Source organism: Oncorhynchus mykiss, chromosome 12 (assembly GCF_057628025.1).
Source record: "Oncorhynchus mykiss isolate SJ-2025 chromosome 12, ASM5762802v1, whole genome shotgun sequence".
In the NCBI taxonomy this organism is placed as follows: domain Eukaryota; kingdom Metazoa; phylum Chordata; class Actinopteri; order Salmoniformes; family Salmonidae; genus Oncorhynchus; species Oncorhynchus mykiss.
Genome location: NC_143033.1, coordinates 79,197,416 through 79,208,589, shown reverse-complemented (window position 1 = coordinate 79,208,589; position 11,174 = coordinate 79,197,416). Strand labels below are relative to the sequence as shown.

At 42.6% G+C, this 11,174-nt stretch overlaps 1 protein-coding gene and 1 long non-coding RNA gene across 2 annotated transcripts in view; both read right to left on the bottom strand.

The window, feature by feature from the left end:
• Positions 1-1,632: 1,632 nt before the first annotated feature.
• The window catches only part of LOC110538359 (trinucleotide repeat-containing gene 6B protein), a 29,875-nt gene continuing 20,333 nt past the window's right edge, over positions 1,633-11,174 (bottom strand). Inside the window, exons 11-21 of the mRNA XM_021625123.3 lie at positions 10,978-11,127; positions 10,676-10,774; positions 10,281-10,479; positions 9,817-9,969; positions 9,519-9,686; positions 9,249-9,392; positions 4,943-5,035; positions 4,566-4,781; positions 4,302-4,372; positions 3,712-3,851; positions 1,633-3,476 (exon numbers count right to left, since the gene is read on the bottom strand). Coding sequence (XP_021480798.2) covers positions 2,933-3,476; positions 3,712-3,851; positions 4,302-4,372; positions 4,566-4,781; positions 4,943-5,035; positions 9,249-9,392; positions 9,519-9,686; positions 9,817-9,969; positions 10,281-10,479; positions 10,676-10,774; positions 10,978-11,127 — 1,977 coding nt within the window. The 3' untranslated portion in view covers positions 1,633-2,932. The remainder of the gene's footprint in view (positions 3,477-3,711; positions 3,852-4,301; positions 4,373-4,565; positions 4,782-4,942; positions 5,036-9,248; positions 9,393-9,518; positions 9,687-9,816; positions 9,970-10,280; positions 10,480-10,675; positions 10,775-10,977; positions 11,128-11,174) is intronic.
• On the bottom strand, positions 6,878-8,724 carry LOC149979389 (uncharacterized). Its single transcript, XR_016485294.1, has 2 exons — positions 8,528-8,724; positions 6,878-8,198 (listed from the first exon to the last, which is right to left on the bottom strand). It is a non-coding gene; the product is annotated as an uncharacterized LOC149979389 (long non-coding RNA).

Genomic DNA, 11,174 nt, shown 5'->3' with positions numbered 1-11,174 from the left:
GACCTGAGACTGGGACGGAGATTTGTCTTCCAACAAGACAATGATCCAAAACATAAAGCAAAATCTACAATGGAATGGTTCAAAAATAAACATATACAGGTGTTAGAATGGCCAAGTCAAAGTCCAGACCTGAATCCAATCGAGAATCTGTGGAAAGAACTGAAAACTGCTGTTCACAAATGCTCTCCATCCAACCTCACTGAGCTCGAGCTGTTTTGCAAGGAGGAATGGGAAAAAATGTCAGTCTCTCGATGTGCAAAACTGATAGAGACATACCCCAAGCGACTTACAGCTGTAATCGCAGCAAAAGGTGGCGCTACAAAGTATTAACTTAAGGGGGCTGAATAATTTTGCACGCCCAATTTTTCCGTTTTTGATTTGTTAACAAAGTTTGAAATATCCAATAAATGTCATTCCACTTCATGATTGTGTCCCACTTGTTGATTCGTCACAAAAAAATACAGTTTTATATCTTTATGTTTGAAGCCTGAAATGTGGCAAAAGGTCGCAAAGTTCAAGGGGGCCGAATACTTTCGCAAGGCACTGTAATACATAGAAATGTTGTGGGACTATTGTAGATGAAGAATCATATTAGTATCAGTATTTATTGGGTCATTATGTTAGTATATTATGTATGTTTGTAATAGTGTATTATATGTGGAAATGTGTTCATATTTTAAATTGTATTTTAATGTTTAAGGACTCTTGGAAAATTAGTCCAAATGGGAACTAAAAGAGATCCAAATCAAAATCAAATATCCATAGTCCTGCACCCTGGAGTTTAGATACAAGCAGCAGAAGTGAAAGAACAGCAGAGGTCACCATAAGGTACCTCTAGATCCTGATGGTTTTGCACAGTGATGGGCAACTGGCAGTCCCCTCCCTTTTGTGGAACTCAGTTTGGGTCTAAACTTGATGTTGAAAGTCAGAATAGTAGAACACACACAGTGCAATTTCCAAATTTGGTAGTGCATCAAGTTATTTTTCTTGTTACGTCAGTCACTCAATTAGCCCAATTAATCAGTTAACATTTTTTAGATTGGTAAATTAGTCTAGCCAGCTATCTAAACTTGTAGTAATCATGGTCAAATTACTGACAGGGGGTTCCCCATTGATTTTGTTAATCACTCTCATACTCAAAAATACAAACATTTCTCTCCACCCTAAGGCAAAATTAGTAAAATTGCAGGAACTGTGTTATAAAATTGTTACATCTTCTCCCCGCCCCATAGCAATATGTTATGTTCGTAAGGTGGTGTGGCCCAACACAATTCCCCAATTGCCTAGGGCTGGCTCTGACTGCACGTGTGGACCCGCAAGCCACGCAAGCCAGCCAGGCCCCCACCCCCATCAACATTGCCCATCTCTGGTTTTTCACATACAGGATTTAAATACTCCATACTGTCATACTAATTGCACCGCAAATGATAGCTCACTGGAGAAGTGCATGCTTCTGTGTGGCTTGTACAGTAAATAGGATTGGTTAAGATGGCATAGCAGATGGACACCGGCTTATTTGAGTGTGTGCGACGTTGAGTGGACACAGGAACCCGTGTGTGAACGGTGTTGGGACACCTGAGGATAAGAGGCCATTCTGTATTGATGGACAATTCTCAATGACCACAAGACAAGTTGAAGCCAATACTTTCATCTTTATTAGTAATCTTGTTCTCTGTTTAAATAAATTTATTTGTAAAATCTCAAAACGAAACACTGAACAGGAGTGTTAAAGCCTGTCTTAATTTAAAACGATACACAACAAAACATATAAACGCACGGTAACTCTTTTCTGTGTCTTGTAAACAACCCCCCACCACTCCACAGTTTGATAAGATTTGGCATGTCCTTTTTCTCAATACATATGCCTTCAGCTCTTTGTATCATTAAAATTTGTATTATTGCAGTTCGGACAATAAAAAAAAAGACAGTCTGCAAAAAAAAAATACTCTTAAAATGAGAGAAAAAAAAACAAAGCATTAGTGCCAATGTTCTTGAACACAGTCAGCAGTATACCGAATGCACTCAAAACAGATTTATAGACCTTCTGTAAGCAGCCTCGCACACTTATGACAGGCAGTAACATGCACACTACATTATCCTCACATTCACACACAGGGGTTTATCACTTGGTCTCCTTCTCACTCTCACACACACAGACACACACACACACAGTATCCCACTCTCTGAGAAATGCAATGTTCCCTCATACTGCCAGAGTTTCAACAATTATCATAGTAACAGTAACAAACGTGATTGAGAGAAAAACAACAGTAGGAGGTCAGCATTTGAAAGGAACAATTACATTTCAGTATTCCACTGTTCAAAATAAAAACAACCATACAAAACAGAAACTAACATACACAATAAGATAGTTGTCATCAATCAGAGCGGTGTGTTTGCACATGTTTTGATTCAGTCTCCATAAGGGGCATGAATGGAAACTGCAGGTTGTCCTGCATCACATAGTTTTCCTATATGATGCGAGTAATTCTGTTACAGTGCCCATCTGTCCAAAGGCTAGTTTGTATTTGGTGTGTGCATGTCCATGTAAGTCTGTCATCAAATCACCTACTAAGCACAATGCAATCCAGCCAGTCTCTCAGACCGACAGACACATTTTTCAGGTTCAAGTCTAGCAGTTGAAATCTTCATCTGTGGAAAAAGGCCTTACACGTCTAACAGTCCCTGCATTTGTTTATAGAATAGCTTAAGTCTGGCCATGAGAATGTGTGTAAGCATGTCTCACATTTCTGCTTGTGTGTTTACGTGGATATATTTAGTCATTTATATGTGTGTGTTTACGTGGTTATATTTAGTCATTTATATATGCATGTGTGTGTTTACGTGGTTATAATTAGTCATTTATATATATATGTATTTGTGTTTCCCAGTGTATGTCGTGTGTCTAAATATATAGTTATGTGAAGGTGTGTCAGATGGAGTCAGTGCCTCCTCCCAGCAGGTCACCAGGCAACAGGGCAGCCGGGCTGCTCATTTGGTGCCTGTCCTCCATTTGGGGTGCACCCCACAAGCTGCTGCTGGAGTAACCTGGGGTCACACCACCCCAGAGCCCAGACCTCCCTGCCTCTACCCGTCCCACCCCACCCCCTACCCCCTTCCCAGCCCCGTTGGCGCTCCACTGAGCAAAAATACCAAGCCCAGGACCTTGGGCTGAGGTGGCCTCCGGAGAGCTGCCCGTACCATCCAAACTTTGCCAGCCAGAGCTGGAAGGCCCCACACTACCCAGAACCCCTCCTCCACCGCTGTTTCCACCCAAATTGTTTCCTGCTCGTTCATTCCCCGGGGAGCCCCCTCCGCTGTTGCCCACCACTGTGTGCGTTCCTGACGAGCCCTGGGCCGCCCCTGCCCCTGGGCTGGCCCCCTCCGCACCTCCAACCTGGGAATGTGCAAAATAGCGAGCCACTTCCTCCTCACTCACAAACTCTGCCAGGATTGTGGTGTTCCCCAGAACACACCTGGAGAAAACAAAATATGTCAGTGTCCTTTAGTAAAACAGGTGAAGTAGTAGAAATTGTACTAACTGAATGGCCATCAGGCTCCAATTCAGCATTAAAGGTAAAATTAAAAATTAAAAACATGCTGCATGGAGCTAACATTAGGGCAAATTTGTAAATATTTAATTACAGGCATTTAGCATTACACTAGGCAGCAGCACAGCGTTTGTTAGTATGTAGAGGGGTAGTAGCCTACATGTGCAGTGCACCCTGGGCCTTGGCTGCTTCCTGACGTGTGCTGTAACGAATCAGGGCGCTGCCCTGGGTCAGGCCGAGGTGAAAGGTCAGCAGGGGGCCGTGCTGCATACAGATAGTCCGTAGCGTGGAACCGTCAATCTGTAGGAGAACAAAAAAACTTAGTGGGATACCAGTCTGTGGTGGGGAAGTGTGAGACTGTAAAAGGGTGGGCAGTGGAATTAAACATTTCCCCATTCTGTTTTTCCCTTAGCAGCCCTTTCATGCCAACTTCAGTCATGCAATCCTTAATTGATTAAATGGATCAGCCAACTTCACAATCCAATTACACTTGGGTCACGCATGACACCGGCTCATTTGCATAGGATACACTGAAGGAGAATGCTGATGAACAAGAAATTCACACCCCCCTCTCTCAATGGCCATTTTATTTAATAGCTGTGATAAATTCCACTTCGATGATGGGTCAGAAAAAATAAAATTCCAAATCACCCACAACATAATCCATAGGCTCCCCCCATCCTTCTGCTCATTCCCTCCCTGCTCATAGGTGCTAGTGCTAACATATTTATCAATTCTCTCCATCTGTACCTGAGGGGTGAGATTGCTGAGCAGTAGCCAGCAGCTGCCTCTGGAGGCCACACCATCATTCCACGCTGAGCCTACGGAGGAGAGAAAGAGGGCAGTCAGAAACAAAGGGTAGTCTTTCAATCTTTTTCTGTTGTAAAGCCAGCATCTAATAAATATCTTACTACAATGAGTTCTGAAAACCCAACAGCTATAAATGGTTTTGTATCAAGTTAGCCAGGAAACAGTTAAAATCACTACAGGGTTGATCCAGATATATAATATTACCTGTCCCAAATCTTGAATCTTGACTGCCCCCGCCCTCTCCCCAGCCCCTGGTCAAACGTGGGGCTCCGCTGCCCCATAGGGATGTCGAGGCCAGTTTCTGACTGGTCAGTCCAGGAGGGGGGCGTGGCAGCTGGGAACTGATGCGACTGGTCTTCCACGGCTTATTGTGTCCAATGGGCTCTGGGGGCCAGCTGGGTTTGTAGTCAGAGTACTTTGCTGAGGAAACAAGCACAACTTTCAACAGACCAAAATAAATGACCAAGGGAAACAGCTAATATCAATATATTATCAATTTACAGAGCTTTGGTTAGCAGCTCATTCTCTCAAATATTAGACTAGACCTTAAAGCTGTTCATATATTAGAGAATGAGCACTACCTGTGCTCTGTGCATTGCCAAGGGGGTTGTCTGAGGCACTGTAGGGCCAGGCACCTGGTGAAGGCAGCAAGGTGTTGAGGGAGGGGTTTGGCCCTGCAAAAGAGAGATAGGATGTGTCAAGAGCCACTTCCTCCTCACTCACAAACTCTGCCAGGATTGTAGTGTTCCCCAGAACACAAGGGAAACATAGCTATTTTCAATCAATTTACAGAGCTTTGGTTAGCAGCTCAGTCTCAACTATTGGACTAGACCTTAAAGTTGTTCATATCAGAGAATGACGCTACCTGTGCTGTTGCATCCCCAGTTGTGGGGATGTGAACTCCCTCGCTGCTCATGTATGCCAGTTAGGCTCTACACCCCTTTTAAAGCAGATTAATGTGCTTCATTTGAAGAAGTTATTTGGCCACTTTAGTTGTGATACAAACCTTATTAAAACATTTTCACAAGTGAACATTTACAAGTGATAGGCTAACATTGTCACTAGGGTTGCACATTTTGGGGAATATATACAAATTAATACCATTTAAACGTGTGTCATGACGTGGCCCTTTCTGGGTATAGATCGTGGCATCCCTCTTTTGCTCTCCTACATACATGTTCTGTTATCTCAGGTCGTAAATTCCTAGAGGGGACTCTCCTGTCCATGCAGTATATAGAGAGTGTTTCACAGTAGAACAAATTAAATTTCTTCTACATCACAGAAAAATATCCATGTTTTGGAGAATGCGTAAACAGTCGGTGGAGAAGCCAGCTACGACCGGTCTGTTTTGTTTCATGTTTGTGACCTCATGAAAGACAATACAGCCACATTACCATAACTCTGTTTATACATTATAAACAGAGTTATTATTGTATAAAATAATTATTGTATAAAATGAATGAGTAAAGATTAAACCATTTGTGAAATGGAATGCTATGTTAAACCCTTAATGTGAGAGAATTGTATTCCCTTTAAAAAGTTGAACTAAGTCATTGGCCCGCCCCCATGAGCAGACATGATCTGGCTCATGGGACAGCCCTTTTCTACTGTTACGAATAAAACCCCCACCTGAAGAAATCCTCTTCAGACCATGCCTACCTCAGTCAGCTGAGGGGGCAAAGGTTTGAGTAGAGACCACAAAAAAACTCAGTTTAAGCTAAGGTTGTAATGGTTGTTGAATTTCTAACCATACCACGTGGAGCATTGGCTACGCGGCAGGAAATGGTTCAACTCTGAGACTATCGATCCTGACAGAATAAGAGCAACAGCCGAAACATCTAATCTATAAGAACATTTCTGGATGGTATCCACGAAAGACTTCAGGGAAGCAGAGAGAGACGCTCGGATGAACTTTCCAACAGAAGGACTGACGATTCCAACAGAGATCACAACGACACACTGGGAGTAAATATATATTGATTGCAATTATTCCCAAATGAGTGTGTGTTCATGGGCAAAGGATTAGCATTTCAATTAATATAATTATCAACTGTGTAGTGACTTTGTCTTTACCGCACTTCAGTCCACACTTACTACCCTTTGTCCACCAAGCCGTCATATCGGCTAGGGACCCTCCCCTACCATCTCCTTGTAACCATTTCTAATGTTTGTTTATGCATTTCTGTGATTATTTAGTTAGTAAATAATTAAGACAATTGGTGTATGGATGATTCATAGTAAAGGCTGGGTTCATGCAGATAACCAACAACTTACTACGTTTGGAATGAGACTAACGTGAGGTAAGGAATATTTAATTAATTAGAAGACTGATCAGATAAAATACCTGAAGAGTTATATTAGGAAAATTATAACTTTGTAATCTGAAGATTATCCTTGGTGCCCCAACTTCCTAGTTAATTACATTTACATGATTAGTTTAATCACGTAATAATAATTACAGAGAATTGATTTGATAAAATAACAGTCTTCACTTTAATGATGCCAAAGACATGACATATGTTTTTTGTATTGATATATTTACCATATACTATGGAGACAGAAACAAACCTTACCATTAGTAGACAATTGTAAATTATTAAATCCTTTCAATAGAATTACAAATTGAAGTTGAATTCAATGAATTGACTCTTCACATGGTATGTTTTCACTGAACAAAAGGGAATATTGAATGATCCCCAATGATCCATTGAATCTGCCAAAAACATTTTCAGCATTCATCTGTAAAATTAGTCTAGAAACTAAAGCTTTGGTTGTCTTCCTCTCAGGCTTCCATGTCTTCTTCCCAGACCTCCTCAATGGCCACCTCTTGAACAGACTGAGGCCTCATCTTCACTGTCACTTTCCAACCTTGAGGATGGCTCATTGTCAGGTTCAAAAAGCCTCAAATTTGCCCAGATGGCCACCAATCTTTCAACCATTGTATTGGTCAGCCTGTTGCGTGCTTTGGTGTGTATGTTCCCAAACAAGGACCAGTTGCGCTCTGAGGAGGCTAATATTAGTAGGATTTGGAGGATGGTGGAGGCAACAGGGGAAAAAGCCTCAGATCCACAAAGTCCCTTCCACCAGGTGGCTGATGAAATATGTTGGCACAACTGCCATATTGAATCTCCATCCCAAACCCTTGCTTGGAAGTGTACTTCGTCAGACTGCCAAAAACCTTTCTCTCATCCAGGCCAAGGTTGCGAGACACGGTAGTGATGACACCATAGGCCTTGTTGATGTCTGCACCAGACCGGATGCTCTTGCCAGCATACTTGGGCTCCAACATGTACGCTGCGGCGTGTATGGGCTTCTGGCAGAAGTCTTCACGCTTTTTGATGCATTTCAGAACTGCAGTTTCCTCTGCTTGGAGAAACAGTGAAATGGGCAGGGCAGTACCTATTTTTTGGTACTGCCCTGGAGAGGTGTATGCTGGGCAAAGTACATTCAGAAATCTCTTCCAATACACATTGCCTGTGAGCATCAGAGGTGAACCAGTTGCATACACAGCTCGAGCAAGACATTCATCAGCATTTCTCTGACTACATTCCTCCATGGAGTCAAAAAACCTTCTGATTCCAGGAGGACCATGAGCTGTTGCTATCGTTAAGATGTCTGATTTGTCATTTTCACCTCGAATAGAAGTAAAGGTACTTTTGTCAGAGGTTGCTTGTTGTGAGCAGTGAGGGAACTTTATGCACTTGGCCAAATGATTCTTCATCTGTTGTATTCTTCACATTTGATTTGGCACAGTACTTGCAAATGTACACAGCTTTTCCTTCTACATTAGCTGCAGTGAAATGTCTCCACACATCAGATAGTGCCCGTGGCATTTTCCTGTAAAGATCAGAAAAAGAGTAAATAAAAACAAATACAATTCCATGTACAGATAAATAGTTAAGCAGTTAGATTAAACAACTCCTTTGTAAGATAAATGGTTTAAAATGAAACATATATGGAAACAGGTGAATTAACACTCCCCAGTTAACAGGCTCAAGCAAACTAAAACCCACATGGAAACAAAAAACTAACTAGCAGAAATTGCTAACAAGTTAGAAATAAACACTTTTAAACACTTTGCTGTAGGCTACTACTTACTAGTTAATAAAAAATCATTCATGTCATAAAATATATCCTCCCCACCCAATACAGTAATGAAAACTTACCAGAAAGCATGTAGTCCTTGGCTCGGACAGTGTAGTAGTGTGGGCTCAACAGCATCTCATTAGTGTGCAAGATCTTGAGAATCAGCTCTACATGTGATGGAAGAATGTACTGTGCATGCAGAGGGTTGCAATTCCATTGAATTGGGGATAGTTTAACCAAAATATGCCACAAGACCTACAATTGCCTTATATGTATCCTACAAAAAAAAAAAAGGTTCACTGTTATAAGCTAACTTTTTTGACGAATGTAAGCAAAATTCCAGGGCTCAACTTCCCATGGAAAATGTCCGGAAATGTACAGAAGCTTTGCAACCCTAATTGTCCCCCCATCAGACTATTCTTGATTTAATATTGTCTTTACATATTCTAAATAACATATGTTGGTGAAATTTGTTTTGATTTAGAACGGACCATTGCACCTGTACCAAAACAGGGGCAGCGAATATTATTTATATATGTATATATATTTACACACACACACACACACACACACACACATACATACATACATACATACATACATACATACATACATACATACATACATACATATATATATTATCTATGCACTTAAATAGCAAATGGAGGATGCTTTTCCAACCAGGCAGTTTGACTGCCCTCTTGACCGCCAGTAATACGGTCACTGCAACAGCCCAAGGTGTGCCAATAGGTTTAATCTCATTCAATACTTATACAGAAGCAGTGATTAAACAGTGAGTACCTGTATTGTCTCGCAGTAACTGGTGGTCAGAGTCACTGAGGCTGGAGGGTCCATGGGAGCCCAGCACACTGCCAGGGGTCATGTATGGGTCCGACTCCGGGTCGGCACTCTGGATGCCTTTCCAGGGCACTCCAGGCTGGAACTCTGTCACCGCAGAAAACACAGGGAAGACTACTGAGCCTGGCAATATTGACATTTTTTGCAACTGCAATGTTTCATATGTGCATTAGGAATTGGGAATTAGGAATTGGGGTACTGAAAGCAATTTACCTGGGGGCCAGCTGGATGTCCCAGTCATGGTGCCCATCTTGCTTCCAGGGATACGGTGCCAGTTGTCAGAAGGGCCCTGAGGGGTCATTCCCAACCCATCAACTCCGAGCAACTCATACTGTGAATATGGGGAGCCCTCTCGAACTTTCATGGGCATGGGTAAAGGACCTGCAATAGCACACAAGACAAAAACAGAAATACAAATAATTTGTCAGTTTGACATGGCTTTTCCTTTTATGGCTTTATATAGGTATGATTATTCATGTAATTAGCAAGACATTGGATTTTAATGACTCACCATTCTTGTGATGGGCTGTATCTGGGGGAGAGGGGGCCGGAGAGTGACCCTCCATCATCCATTTGAAGCGGGACTGCTGCCCTCCTCCATCCTTCACCCCCCCCACCATGGAGCCCAGCTCCAGCCCAGACAGATTGCCTCCGGGAGCAAGACCTGATATAACAGAAAAAACATAGTCAGATGGTTCATTCACTGCAGTCATGAGCAAAGATGGCTGTGTTGATAAAACTTGGGCCAGTGTAATCCCCCTGAAATCGAACATCACGGAATAGCTGCTAGGTGATTTAAATGAAAGACTTTCGTCACGGCAACAGTGATATACGAGCTACTGTTTACACAAATTAGTTGGATATGATTTAGTAATGGTTTGCCTTTGACGTCATACTGAGTAGACTGCTCTAAACTGACAGATTGGACTGAAATGTGTTAGAGATAATAACGAAGACCAAACCTAAGCAACTTACCAGAGTACATCGCCTGTGTTTTGGCATGAAGATCTGACAAGGGCCCACCCATACCAGGGTGAGGCATAGAGTCTGCCATCGGCTGTTTTGGTGCCCCTCCAAGAGATGGGGACAGTTTGGAGCTCCCACTGCCTCCGCCTACCACTCCCTGTTGTTGTTGCTGTCTCTGTTGTTGCAGAATAGCCATGATCCTAGCCAGCTATGGAGACATAGGGTAAGAGAAAAGACTGAAAAATATGTACACAAACACTGCATCAAGAGACTAAAAGACAAGCTGGCTAGAAAGCTACTACATACTGAAAGTCTAGCACAACTATTGCATCTAATATTTAAATTAGTCCGAACTGCTATAGGTATAGTGATAAGGCACTACACTACTATGGGACGTTCAGTACCTGCTGTGGATCAGTCTGCTGGCGTATAGGCTGGGGCAACTTCCTCTGGTTCTGCAGGAGCTGCTGCTGCTGCTGCTGCTGCAGAAGGAGCTGACAAGCCTGGGGGGGGGGGGGGTTGGCAGGCACAAAGTAGTTTTACTATTCTATTCCACTGAGAGAGCTAGTGTAGTAGCAGTTTTACAGTTTCAATTACTTGATATCCAATCAACACAAGATTATTTGATTAACTGAGCAATTTTGAAAATTGTGATAAACGGTTCAGACGGCCTGAACCACAACATCGAGGCGGAGACGATGTTTACCAGGTGGAATTGCTGCACATGAGGGTAAATGTTACTAAGCACGGCAAGTTGCTGTGGCGAGAGCTGAGGTGGGAACACCCCTCCTCCGACACCTACTCCTCCAACACTGCTGCCAGGAGAGTGTATCTGCTTTAGCATGGGACCCGGCACCTGTGATGTGAAAAAAAATGGTATTAGCATTGTGGACACTGGAGAAA